At 34.4% G+C, this 14,779-nt stretch overlaps 1 protein-coding gene across 1 annotated transcript; it reads right to left on the reverse strand.

The window, feature by feature from the left end:
• Positions 1 to 6,958: 6,958 nt before the first annotated feature.
• On the reverse strand, positions 6,959 to 8,967 carry LOC127810887 (uncharacterized). The gene is made up of 2 exons (XM_052350472.1): positions 8,417 to 8,967; positions 6,959 to 7,598 (listed from the first exon to the last, which is right to left on the reverse strand). The coding sequence occupies exons 1-2, from the start codon at positions 8,600 to 8,602 to the stop codon at positions 7,092 to 7,094; spliced, it is 693 nt and encodes a 230-aa protein (XP_052206432.1). The 5' UTR covers positions 8,603 to 8,967; the 3' UTR covers positions 6,959 to 7,091.
• Between the last annotated feature and the right edge of the window lie 5,812 nt (positions 8,968 to 14,779).

The raw sequence follows: 14,779 nt of genomic DNA on the forward strand, positions 1-14,779 counted from the left end.
TTTATGTTTAAATTTAGATTTAATTTATAAAAATGTTAAATATATTAATACAATAGATATTAAAATATATATGTTATATATATATATGCATATATTTACAGAGAAGGGTGACAAACGACGACGACGAGAGGATGAGGAGATAGAAGCGACGACAATGGAAGTTGGGGGCGACGAAAGAGGAGATGGATGCAACGGCAATGAGCTGGGGCAATAGAGATAGAGGTGATGGCGACAACGATCGACTGAAGGCAGGGATGGACTAAAGAATGTTGAAGGGCAGAGGGTTGGAAATATTAGAGTTCTTGGAGGGTAAAATCATGAAATAATTGGTCAACGAAATAAACTGGTAATAAAGTTTTGAGAAAAGTTAGGGGGAAACTTTTCTAAAATGCTGTTAAAACAGCATTTAAGTTCATCAACGTTTAAACTCTTTAATTTTTAACAAACGTGTAACTAAATAATCTATATAATGATTAAACTGAAAGGGCAGCTTATAAATGGTCAAATCGCTAAGACAAACAGCTCTAGTTTTGAAATTTTTTTGGATAAGTTTAATAAGTTAATTTTTGACATTAAATATTTATTATATCAATCCCATGGGTGTGTTTAAAAGCCCAATAAATTCCTCAAAAGATGTGACACATATCAATATAAAACCATACCATTCTATGTTTAATAATAAGGCTAATAGTTAAAAAAAAAAATTAAACACTTTCATGAATTTGCATTGTAATCCAATTTTTTCAATTTTAACAATTAGGTCTCAATTGGTTCAATTGAATGTAATTTTATCCATCACATAAAATCAATTTAAGAGGCGTGTGTTCTAGGTAACCTAGCATACTAGGTGAAATATATTAATAATATACACAGAACCCCACATGTACACTTAAAAAAGAAAAAATGTATCTTCATTGTCATCGTCGACCGTTGTCAACCTCTCACAGTCGCCATCAATAACATTAGTTGCAATTTCTAACTATCACAACTGGATGTTCATCTTTTTAGACTACAATGGTGGTTTTTGAGAAAGAGAGACGATGAACAAAAGGAAGATGAAGACGAACAAGAGAAAACAACCATTATGCTTGCATGTTCATCTTCTTTGACCACAATGGTCGTCTTCGAGAAAGAAAAAAAATGAATAAAAGAAGACGACCATCGTGGTCACTTGTTTATCTTTTTTGGGCGCAATGGTTGTCTTCGAGATAAAGAGAGAGAGAATGAACATAAAAAAAATTAAAACAAATAGGAGAATATGACCATTGCGTCCGCATGTTCATTTTCTCCTGCCACGATGGTCATCTTAGACAGAAAGAAAACAAATAGGAGAAGATGACCATTGCAGTCGCTTATTTGTCTTCTCCAGCCATGATACTTATCAGAGAAAGAGGGAGAGATGTTATAATCATATAACAATAGCACCACAACCCAAGAAAGGGTTAATTGAGTTATTTAAAAAATTGATTAAATTTGAAATCTTTTTTAATGAAAAATGATATTCTAAAGCAAGTAAGGAATTTCTTGGTGCAATAAATAAAGAACAAAAGTAAAAGAAAAACACAATCACTTTATCGTGATTCTGTTTAAACTAAGCATAATCCACTCATTTAGCTTTTCAATAAGGATTTTTCAACCAATTTATTATAATCCTCCTATCTCTCTGGATAATCCCTCTAGTAACAAGTTAGGAATTTACAACATTTTGCTTAAACAACTAAGCGCTCTAACAACAAGCTAGGAATCACAATCATCTTACAAGAAATGTAGGCCCTTTAACAAACTAGCTAGGCAATACAACCTCTTACAATCAATGTAGACCCTCTAGCTATCTCTAGGTAAATACAATAGATTATACAGAAAATAAATTCTAAGAGATAAATCTCTTACATACAAAATTTCTCAAAATAATTACAAAGCTTGATAATAAGTTAATACAATATTAATATAAAGCCTTTGTGAGAGAGAAATAAATAAATAAAATTAAGTACAAATATTCAAGGTAATGAAATATAAATACATAAATTTGTGACATTTGATTGAGAAATTTGGAATATACTTGAAATGTTTTCTCCTCTTGTCTTATAGCTCTTTGATAGATTGACAACGAAGGTTCAAGAGCCTTGGAATACTTGAAAATTAGCTTGAGAGTGTTTGAGAGCTTTGTGGTGATTTGAATGTGCAAATGTATGCAATTGAATGATATTCAAAATGAGTTTTGGCTATTTATAGGCATTCTGAAAAATACTATAACGTTATTGTTCACAACGGCCGGATTTACACTTTATAACGATTGGATTATTGTTCACTGTTGTTGTAGTGTTTGATTTTTTCTTAATAAAATTTTTTACGCATTTTAAAATTACTTGAAAATTAATTTTAGTGAAAATAATGATTTTGGAAATACATACACTATTAAAAAATATTTTATAAATTAATCTAAATAATTCAATATTACAATTTGTATATTTATTCAAAATATTATTTTTAATTTTCAAAAACTAATTGCTAATTAAACAGAGGAAGTTGGTTCAACATTTTGGCATTAGATTTGCTTGATAAAATTAATTTTCATTTTGGTACTTAATAAAATACATAAATGTAATTTGGAACACTAATTATTAATGAAATAATTTTATCATCAAAATATAATTATTTTTCATCATCAAAATCATATTAAAAACAAAACATCAAGAAAGAGAAAACGAACATGAAAAGGCGACCATCACGACCATCTGTTCATCTTTTTCGACTGGGATGGTCATCTGAGAGAGAAAGAGAGAAGAAGACAAAGACAAACAAGAAGATAACCATCGTGAGAAGAAGAACATGCGGTCGAGATGGTCAGAAATTGCAATTGATACAGTCGACAACAACAGCAAGGGGCTAACAGTGATCGACGACAACTGTGGCAGCTACGCCGGCAAAGATATATATGTATATATATATATATTACTTATGTGTGCATGTGAGTCACATATATTATTAATATACTACATTAGGCAGGGCCGGCCCAAGGCATAGGCCTAGGGCCCCCAAAAGTTTGGGGCCCCAGAAAATACACCTCTCTCTCAAAGTAAAATACAGCCCCTAGAAAATACACCTTCCCCAAAGTAAAATACAGTAGCCAAATTTGAGGCCGCCCAAAAAATACAGTCCCCCCAAAAGTAAAATACAGCAGCTAAAATTTGGGGTCTCAAAAAAATACAGCCCCCACCCAAAGTAAAATATAGCAGCCAAAATTTGAGCCCCAAAAAATACAGCCCCCCACACACAGAGTAAAATACAGCAATAACTTGAGATAACAAACCACCTCCCTGCTCAAAAAAAATAAAAATAAATCGGGGGCCTCCAAAAAATACAGCGCCCAACCCTCCCAAAAAAAATTATTTTCACCTAGGGCCCCACTGGGCCTTGGGCCGGCCCTGACATCAGGTCACATCACCTAGAAAACACACCTCCTAAATCAATTTTATGTGGTAGATAAAATTGCACCCAATTGAACTATTAAGGTTTAATTGTCAAAATTGAAATGATTAAATTAGATTGCAAATTCACAAAAAGTTTTGAATTTTTTTAACTACTAGCCCTTAATAATAATATATTACAATATTTTCATCAAATTTTCGTTAAAATCATTTTGTCTGAAAGGAAAGTCACGTGAGATCATGTCACTAAGAGTTGGAGCTTAATGTTAATAAAACTTTGGCGATAATATAACTTTCTTTATTCCACAATTTTAAGTGTCCATTTAAGCATGTGGCGAGAAGCTAAACAAGTATTTATATTTTAATAAGCGCATTTTTTAAAAAGAAGTATTTTTTTTTATCAAAAAAGTGTTTATTTTTTAAGAGATAGAGAATTTATTTATCTTAAAAATAATATTCAGTATTTAATATTTTACTATACTATTTTAAAGGTTTTTTATTATTTAAAATTAAAGAAGCTATTGTTCATTTGGAAAGCAAAAAAGACATTTGGGACTTCAATTGTAACACAAAAGTAGCAAGTAAAAAAACAATTGATTTTTTTTTAAAAAAAAATAAGAACATGGATCACTCTATAGAAAAATTCAGTACATTAGAACCAACTAAGTCATTAAATTACAAATTATAAATAACCAGGATCAAGTTAAAAAGCTTCTTTGCCACCAAAATATTTATCGAATAATTTGGCCAAACATTAAATAATCACAATAAGGTCAATAAGGCAGTAGAACAGGTTATAAAAATTGGGAGATAAACTGATAAAATTAAAACTTCAAGGTAATAAATCTAAAAAAGAGGCCGGAGATGATTTTACCAGTTTGTTTTCCCCATCAACAGTTCAAATGAAATGTAATTTTAGGAGAAGTGTGTCTCTATCTCAAAGATGAATGGGGCCCTCCATCATTAATGGCTCACTTAAAGGAAGCTATCAAGAACAGGTGAATATAATGAATGCAGTTGATTTAATTAGCTGGACTAAAGGATGCTTACCAACCCAGAATTCAATGCAATTATTCAATGAGTTTAGTTGACTGATAGTAACTTGTAGCAGAGGAGATTGCTCCCCAAACCAAACCCCTCTCTCTCCCCTGTGGGCTCTTTGAAATCAGCATTACAGTCAGCTTCAGATGATAATCAATTCACTCCTCATTATGGTACAGTCGACACTCAATGCCACATAAGATGGTCCAACTCTTTTAACATTCTTTTTTTTTTTTTTTGGAGGTTGAACAGTTTTGCATTTCAAAATATATTTTATGAATCGAGCTAAAATGAGAAGTATCCACAAATAAATAATATATTAAATAAAAATAAACGACAGACTAAATTCATGTAGTTAAACTCACGTAATAAAATAAAATTTTGGTATATTCTTAATTTACAAACAAACACTTACCGTATACCCACAATCAATATGGAAAGCTGATTCACATCAGCTTTTCCTACCCATCAGTTGTTGACGCAAAAAAGACATTCATCCCTTGTATCTATCCTTAGCTTCATCAAAAATGTTGAGAGAGAGAGAGAGAGAGAGAGAGAGAGAGAAATTGAATTATTGGGTAGAACTCTCAAACTTATACCATGTCATTTATGCAATAATAAGTCGGGTATTCGGGTGAGTTTATCCAGTATTTACCTAAAGGATTAACAACTAATGATATGGTACAGGCCCTTACCTAATAACAGGAAGTGGGGGAGTTGCCAGAGCTCATGCTCATTAATGCCATGCTTAGGCATTCTTAATTATGCCAACCAGCACCTAGAAGCTTTGATTTTTCCTCAATAACATAGTTCATAGTTTGGTTAACTTCTCCTAACCACTACAACCATCTATTCAAACAAGAACTGCCTAAATATTGCTTTGAATATAGAGTTCAACCAACCCAAATTGCTAAAAATTTCAAATCTAACAAGCAACGCTGAATCCAGGCTAAGGAAAACTATATGAAGATCCAGTCCATCAACGTAGAGATTCATCTGTACATTTCTCATTTATTACGGGCTAGCTTATTAGGTATACAACTAAACTGGTCAGAGTAAATGTCATTGTTCGCAGAGGATGAAAGCAGTTTTCCTGAGAAAATTTAGGTAAAGGTTCTTTTCGTTCATTTATCCGTGCGTCTAAACATTCATATCCGGCTAAATGTTGAGAGAGACCCAAGAGGGTGGAAGACAAGAACTCAACACTGCATCCCAACCGGTCGCTCTCTCAAATTTATGGGGCTCTTCCATTCGCAATCCCAAGTCTATAAAACAAACAACATTTTCCACTTTGAATTCTAAACCAAAACAATTAACAAGGAAAAAAGAAGATTTAAGTACAAGGTTTCGGGTGTCAATCGCACAAAAGTCACATAAAAATCCCGGGTTCTACAGCATCAAGCTAAATTCCTCTAATAACCATGAATGACATAATATGATCATACAGTCTACTGAGTAAAAAATATGAAGCACAACAATGAATATGAGCTCGAGAGTATTTGGTCAGAAACAACAGAAACCAATAAATATTTCTTCAAGAATACTCCATATTCAACCACTGAAACACATTCAGGACATCAACTGCTTGTTCTAAAATTATCAAAGAAATTAATTGAAGATATGACAGTGAACTCTTCTGAAATGGTAGGTACTACCTTTATGGACAGTTAACAGAAATAATTTCATTTATTACACGTTAGGTGTATAAATGGAATGCTTTAACTGGCGTCATAACTAGTTTCATGCAGCAGCCATAAAGCTTAGGTGAATGGTTCTTTTCAGCCATTTATGGGACCTCCATTCAAAGATGATAATCCCTTCTTAAGTTTATTGGCAGTACATGATCGAAAAGCATGATATTCATGAGATAAAAGATGAAAATGTGCCAGGCAAGTAACCATATTAACATAGGTGGTGGTCTAAATTCAATTTCTCCATCCAAATTTCAAAGCATCATGAGTTTCGGAGAATCAATCTTCAGATAACATTTTTCATACCATAAGATCAAGTGGAGGTGTAGCTTTAGTACCTGAGAATTAAAGTTGAGGATGTTGACAATGTGGGTCCAGGTTAAATCAAAATGCCACAAGTACCACTCGAGCCATCATCTTGTTGAACCAATACCGGGGGTTTCAGTCTTTCTCCAAGATGAGGTTTGACAAAGGACAGACGCAATGCATTACAATGTGTCAAAAAAGGGGGCATTCGGACAGAAATATGATGCATAAACCATTAGCATACAGTGGCATAGCACATACTCTTCCTAAGATTCTACCAGCAAGCTTGGCAAACCCTCATTCTTAGCCATCACACCGATAGCAAAGTAACAACGCAGTAAATCAAAGAGATTTTTGCTCTAAAGATGTCAGATTTAGTTTTCCTGGAGTTCTATACACATCGGTTTGACATTGTTAATGCCATGCCTTTTGGAGGAACATAGAACATAATTCGACATAAAAAGTTGGTGGAAGATGATGAAAAGAAAAAACTATGGAAACTTATATTCGCTATTTCTATTAGGGGACACCAGTCCTAAATATATCGCATTTACAAAACTATTGTCTATCATTTACAAAAATCAAGTAATTGAATTTAACCGTGAAAACAGAACTAGACTTGTTCTCATATCGATATGTTAAGATCAATTCGAGGCTTCTTCATCTCCACGGGTGAAGGAACAATGGTGTTGCAGTGCGGGCACTTGGGGTTGTTCCTTGATATCAGCACATAAAGCAGGCACCTCGGGCAGCCAGCTGCAAATGATGAAAATGATTTCTCCTTATACTCCATTCCGCTTGCATTGATGGAAGAAGATGAATTTGAAGAGGGCGACAACGACTTGGCCATGGGCATCGACCGCTTCCTGGTGGTTTCTTCTTTCTCGGCTCTTTCAAGGGCAGATTTTACCTTATCAAGAGTGCACACGCTCTGGTAATTTGCCGGTGACGATGATGAAACAAGCTTTAGGTCCAAGCTGGTTTCATCAAAAAGGTTTAAAGGCAGTTTTGATGGTGGAGGGAAGTTAAGGTCTTGGAGTTTGGGAACTGTTCCATTGGATTGGTGGTTATGGTCCGATGAAAAGGATGATGTGTCCGAAGAGCTGCATCGTTGGAGGTACACTTTTCCCGTCTGTAATCAAAACCAAAACAACAATTGTCAAACCGAAAAACTTTTACCAATGGAGAAGGATGTTTAAAAGATTTTATTATCATCCATACAGAAGTTGCAAAAACATTTAACTACTAATTGCTACAAAGAATAAGGAGATTAATTATTCTGTTTTTGACGAATCACCTTAATGAATGATTGATGGATTATGCATAAAACTTACAAAAATCTTCATAAGCCATTATAAGTTGCATACAATCTACGAAAATGGTTAAAACAATATAATCTGTATATGATCAGAAGAACCTGTTTCAATATTATCTGAAGGAATTTTTATCCCCAAAAGAGAAGAAAAAACCCGTTATTCGGAGAGGCCAGTCCACATTTGAATGATGATAGAAGCAACCATTGAAAATTTTTTGTGAACGATTCATTTTAGTGGTTAATTAATGAGCACAATAAATAGGTATAAAATACGGATATCCCTCCCAACATCAATTCGCCTAAATGCTACTAATTTTTTTCCTTTTTACAAGAATTGCTGGTTATAATGAATATAAAATTGAAAATAAAAAAAAAATCACCCAGAATTGAATTCTAAAAGAAGGGAAGAAAACCAAGCATCAAAAACAAAAACAGCCAAAAATAGAAAAAGAAAAAGCCCCTTTCTCCTTGCCCACAAAGCATCACTCAAAGAAAATTCCGATTGTTTTCAGTTTGAACAAGTAGAAATTAACAAAACAGAGGTGAAATTCCAACTGCGAGCATTCAAAATTACAAATCCATGATTTCTTTTTCCCTCTGATTCTTTTCAAAACGGAAAGTTTCACAAAAATTACCTTCAAGTCGAGGCGCTTTTCCCAGCCAGAAGGAACCTGCAACTCGAGGTCCAATTCCTTGGTCTCCAAGGCGTAACACCCACCCAACAAATCCCGCGTAATCAGAGCCGTCTGATCGTCGTTCTTGGCCGTCTGACCCTCCTTCATCATCCGAAGCAGAGCCCCAACATCAGCCGCCAAAGCCATGAAAACTGATTTCTGGGCTTCGATCAAAACCACGAAAGATTTCTGGGTTTTCTCGGGGAGGAGCGTAGGCTCGATGCAAGGGCGAGTAAATGCAGGTCCGTTATATATGTATATAAGGGGTGGAAGAAGAAGAAGATAAAGATTAAAGAAGAAAGGGTGGAATTTGGAGGATGCATACGGAGGTTGAAATGGATATTAAATGGGTAATTAATGAGGGAGAGGAAGAAATGAAGGAAAGAAGGTGGGGATGCAATAAATGCGGGGGAGAATGGCAGTGGACAGCTGTGATTTCTTGTTGCGCCATGGCCATGCGCTTAAAAACAAACCCTTTTTCCTCCTATTCTTTCTTTCTTTCTTTCTAGATGGGCTGAATGAATGAATGAATCATTATGAATGAGGCCAAAGCCTCTTGTATATTTGTATTTGTATTTTTATTCGCATTTGCAATTTCTGTCTGTCTCTTTCATCATCATATCATCGTCATCGTCATCATCTAATGGGAGGTCAAAATTAGGGATTCCTTCTGCCTCCCTCCCGCTTGAATTTTCATTTCAATCATTTAATTGCTTCCGGCCTTTGAATTTGACTTCCTTCCCTTCAATAACGGCTCAATATTAGCCATGAATTCTGATTATTATGTAATCAATTTCATTATTCATTTCCATAAATTTGTTTATTATACACGGAATCGTATCGGTTTATCTGTCTCTACAGTTTATACATAAATAAAAATATTTCTATTTATACAGCTCCAAAATCTATAATCTTCCAATCAAACGAGGGATGTTGCCATTGCTAGAAGAGTTGAGGTGCTCTTCTGTTATGAACATTTGTTTTATTATTTTAAATTCAAACAAACACCAGCCTATTTACTACTCTTGATGTTTGTGCTTCGTGTTTAGATGAATCCTTTCGCACAAAATGTCAAATATATATTTGAGTTATCACACATCAATCTTAAAATCAAAATTCTTAATAACAGTATCTGTTCTGTTGCAATAAAATCACCTCTTTTTGTAGTTGATTAAAAAAAGCAGAGAATTGAGGAGGTTGATGGTAATCGTAATCCCATCAATAAATGCAAATTTAAGTCGGCATTAAGAGGGGAAATACCTACTCAATCTCTCTCTTCTTTATAGGGGAGGCGAGGGAGGGAGGGAGGAGGAAGATGAAATGAAGGTGCGGATTTAGGATTGAATTTGAATGTAAAGAGTGGACTTTCAATGAGCATTTATTATGGTGGAATTGAATAATTATTTTACACGAATTCTCAAACTTCCCTTCTCCCAAATCTTAGTAGAAATATATTAACATTAAGTGCTTGCCTTCTTTCTTGCCTAGCTTGTAAAATGTTTGTAATTAAGGATTTGCCCTCGGCTCCCATTCAATGCAATATTTAATATTGGTTGGAAGGTACCCCCTATCCCTATCCCTATGCCCTACCCCCACCCCCCCCGCCACCCTTCTTGCTGACGTTTCCTTGCATCACCATCCCCTAATTTCTTCTAATTTTCATTATATCAAAATAATAAATAATACTTTAGCAAAAATTGTGATCATAGATAGACATTACATTACTTTGAATGTCACTTTTTAATAAAAAATTAAATTAATTTGGTATGGTTATATTTATATATATATATATATCGATGGGATAAGCAGTGGCAAGTCTTGTCAGAAATGGGTGTGGTTGATGAGAGTTGTTCATAAAAAAGTCCACACATTTGGACTGGTGCAAGAGGAAAAGCCAAACCAAACAAGCTACTTCATAATGTCCATTTGTTTGGAACAATTTATTAGATGTTTGTTTCGCTGAATTATTATTATTATTATTATTATTATTATTATGATTGCTTCTTCTTATAAATTCCACACTAATTCTCATCTTTTATATATTAAAAATAAATTAAATTTAAACTTCAAAATATATATAAAAAAAAAAACAAAGAGTATGCTTACTGTAAATTAAATTTTAAATAATCTGTGTAATTGCAGAAAGAAATTTTAGAGATATTTAGGCGACATCGTAGCAATGATGAGGTGTGTGAGGGCGCACCATACGAAGAGGTGGGCCCGGCCACCATAAACGCACGTTTGGATTTTCTGGGAAAAGAGAAGGCTAGATTCATACGACTCGGCTAAGAGACAAACAAACACGCCCTACTTCATTCAACCATTAATGCATTCGACAGCTACAATAAATTGATGCAACGTAGAATCATTACTAATTCACTTCACGTTGCCCTAACCACCCCCCCGCCCCTTTTCACCTCTAAAATATTCTAATTTAACCTCTTTTTTATTTAAGCAGGGTTTCGAATATATTGTATTTAAATAAATATTAATTAATTAATTGATTAATGGAGATGAGAGAGTGATTTTGAAGAAATGGGGTATTTTTTCTAATTAGCTTAAATATTGTTAGATGAGAGAGTGATTTTGAAGAAATGGGGTATTTTTTCTAATTAGCTTAAATATTGTTAGATGAGAGAGTGATTGTGATTTTTTTTTTTTAAATTATAGATTAGGGTTAAGATTATTATTTTTAAATATTGTTTAATGAAAATTAAAAAATAGGAGGGACAATAATTCTTTTAAAAATTCTCTGACATGACTCTTAAATAGCGTTTGTTAAAGAAAAATGCTATTGATACATCATTGTGTACATTTTAGACTACACAATGATATTAAAATGTCTAAAATACCCTCACTTAAGGCAATGTGGCGAGATGGCGAGGTGGCATAAGGCGATGAGTACGAAGGGTATTTTTATCATTTATGATACATTATGTAGCTCAAGCTATATACAATGATATACCTGTAGGATAGTCATTTGTTAAAATGATCAAGATAAGGTAATAATATTTTCTGGACAAATATATGAAATGGTCAAGTATTCTAAGTTTTTTATCAAATTATTTGTTAATTTTTTTTAAATGCATTAAGAAACATATGAGTTTTTTTTTTTATCAGTAAGGTCCAAGATAAATTTATCTTGAGAAAAAAATAAATTTATCTGAACAATTTTAAAAGAGAAATTACGTAACTTCTTTTTTAAGAGTTATAAGATAAATTTAATAAATATAATAAAACTACTTTGTGTAAAATATTTTTTATATTTTATATTTTTTAACACATATTTTAATTAACAAACACTAATTTAAATAATAAATAATTTGGGGGATCGGATGAGAGTCACTTACGATTGCTTTTTGTGTGGTGAAGGCACAAAAACCAAAATTAAATGAATTCTGAATATTCAACTTTCATTTTATTGTTTCAAACTTTTAGAATGAATAATTACTTTTTTATTGTATCTTTATTTTTAGTTTATATTTTCATTTTTTATTCTAATAATCGATTTTCTTTTCAAATTTTTAAGGATAAATCACTAAAAAATAAAAACCCAACTTTTAACACATTTTTTCAATTGTGGACCAAATTTTTATTTTTTCAAAGGGTTAATTACTAAAAAAAACTTTGACTATTGTATCAATTCTACAACAAATTTTAAAAATTATTAATTTTGTATCAATTCTACTATACCACTAAAACTTACAAAATTAATACTGTTTTGATGTATTACTTAATAATTTTTGTTTTTATTTTTCAAATTCAACCTTCTAACTATATAATGAAAAACTCTAAAAGTTGTTTTACAGGGCCAGACAAGCCTACATACGCGATTAACGAGTGGGGACAAAATGACAAAATTACCCCACCCACTTTGCAAATTTGTAAAGTGGGCCACTGCCCTGTTCTCTCACCTCCCTTCCCATGCACACCGTCTCGTCGCTGTTTCGTTTTATCGTCGCACCTCACTGCCATGCCGCCATCACCACCTCACCTTGCTGACCGTCATTGCATCTTAAAGATGCAGCGATGGTAGTGAGGCAAGGCAGCAGCGACGAGACGACGGCCATGGGAGGCAAGAGGAAAGAGCAGAGCAAAAAAAAGATAGGGCAATTTTGTCTTTTTGTCCCTTTTCTATAAGCCTGTCAGTAAGGTTGTCTGACTCTCAAACATTTTCCAAACTCTAATTATGTGCAGAGTCAAGTATGAATAATTAGAAGATAAATCAATAATTAACATTCATTTGGTATATTAAGTTAGAAGAGGTGAATTGACCCTTTTTAATTTAAAAAAAAATTGACTTAATTTGTAGATTTAATTTAAATTAATTTTAAGATTGTTGTATCCCCAATATCAGAAAAATGAATAATAGTCTTGGATAGTGAAAAAGGCACTTTCGAAAAGTTCTTTTTGAAAGAACCCTTTAGGAAATGAGGTTTTTCTTTTTGAAATAAAGCATGACCAATCAGCACATGTCTTCCAGATCCGTTAACAAGTGTAATCGCAATGATTTTCGAGATTTGAGCCCTATAAAAACCAAGTTACAGTACTCAAAAAGAGACTTTTGGTTATCCTCCGTCACCTTAACTTTTCTTTTTGAATCCTTAGTTTTCTTTCTGTAACACATTTTCTCTCGATAACTAACTTAAGCATCGGAGGGTCTTCGTGGGTGGAGATCCTCCGCAAGCCTTCTGATCTTTTGTTGGTTGTTCACAATTCTCCCCAAAAAAACCCCTAGTCTTTCCTGAGAAGATTTTGATCCTCTCAAAAACTAGGCAATCACTCTTCTGAAAGAACATCAAATTCTTTCCGAAGGCCATTCATCATCATTTTCAAGAGAGGTCCCAAACTCTCTCTGAAAGTTTATACCATCTTTTCCAAGAGAGGTCCTAGCACAAGACCCATCCTTTTACAAAAAGCACTCTGTTGAAAAGATTCCTTTCGAGAAGCCCCAGATCTTTTCGAAAAGACTTCTTTCGGGAAGCCCTAGATCCTTTCGAAAAGACCCTCTTCCTTAAGTGACCTTTAGTTGGCCGACTCCTCGCAGTACTAGAATTTTTCATTACAGTTTTTTCCATTTCATAAAAATTCTAATTATTGTATTTTTTACAACAATAATAATTGTAAACACCCCCACCCGAATATCCCAACCACCCGGTCTATTCGAACGAAAATGCTTACATAAGGGAAGAGAAATAGACATAAGACAAAAATACCCTGGCATGCATACATAAGAAATATAACAGCGAAAGCAAAAACGGTAAACATGCACGCCCACAAGTACCCCGCTGGAACAGCGGTCACGGAGTATACAAATATATATAAACCCTGTGCCAATAAATAAGAGATACAAGGAACAACCCGGCACAGTCAAAAATAAAATATAGAAGTTTTAACAAAATATTAGAGATAACAGGGACAGCTAACTGTACACCCTATCGACACGGCTGGCCTAGGTGGCGCGGTTCTCGCCCTCGACCTTCGCTTTACCCTTACCTGGAATGATGGAAAGCAAGGTGAGTCGCAAGACTCAGCAAATTTATATGAAAAGGAAAGCTATAACATGAATAGAAGAGGAGATCACCCCAAATATAGACCCACATGTACACACAAGCCATGTAACGCAACAATATAATAGTGCAGCATAATAAAAGTACATACCAGTCCTTGGGGCCCACATAAAACACTTGGAACCCAAGTCTCATACCAACCTGCCGCTGCCCTGAAAGGCAACATAAATCTCCACAAACCTGTGTGCACTGTCCCGAGTCGGTACTCCCGTCACCCGTATTCATGTTGGTACTCCTGACACCCGAGCCATAGGCTCCCTCAGAACGGTACTCCCGTCCGAGAACTAAATACTACCAGTAACCATGCAATGCACATAACAATGCAATGGCATATAGTGAGCATCAACATGATACATGGCGCCCATATATCCAGGCATCAGGCCATGCTCCGCCCACATAGTAAACCACACGCGATGCATATGCCCGTGTTGGATGCATCATAATCAAGCTAGGATGTCCGTGACCAAACATAACCAAATCATGATAATCCCAACATGCAACCCCATACCCATGTGCACGCCAAACCATGCAACAAGAATAAAATGTAATCAGACATGTTATAAGCACATAACGACAGAGTTAGTTAGCAGTGCCTGGGATCGGTCAGCGATCAGTAACCAGGAAAGACCATTTGACGGCCTAAGATAGACCGTACAACAGTCACACCGTCACCGAACAGCCGATCCTTGCTCCCACTGCACAACCGCTTTATCCTATAAACAACCAAAAATCCAATAAAATATCTGAATAGCTA

The sequence above is a fragment of the Diospyros lotus genome, chromosome 10 (genome assembly GCF_014633365.1).
Source record: "Diospyros lotus cultivar Yz01 chromosome 10, ASM1463336v1, whole genome shotgun sequence".
Lineage (NCBI taxonomy): Eukaryota > Viridiplantae > Streptophyta > Magnoliopsida > Ericales > Ebenaceae > Diospyros > Diospyros lotus.

Excerpts from the sequence above, each read along its gene's own strand:
- LOC127810887 (XM_052350472.1), bottom strand. The coding sequence starts at position 8,602 with ATGGCTTTGGCGGCTGATGTTGGGGCTCTGCTTCGGATGATGAAGGAG. Across the intron at positions 7,599-8,416 it reads AAAAGCGCCTCGACTTGAAG|ACGGGAAAAGTGTACCTCCA; the intron begins GTAATTTTTGTG and ends TTTTGATTACAG.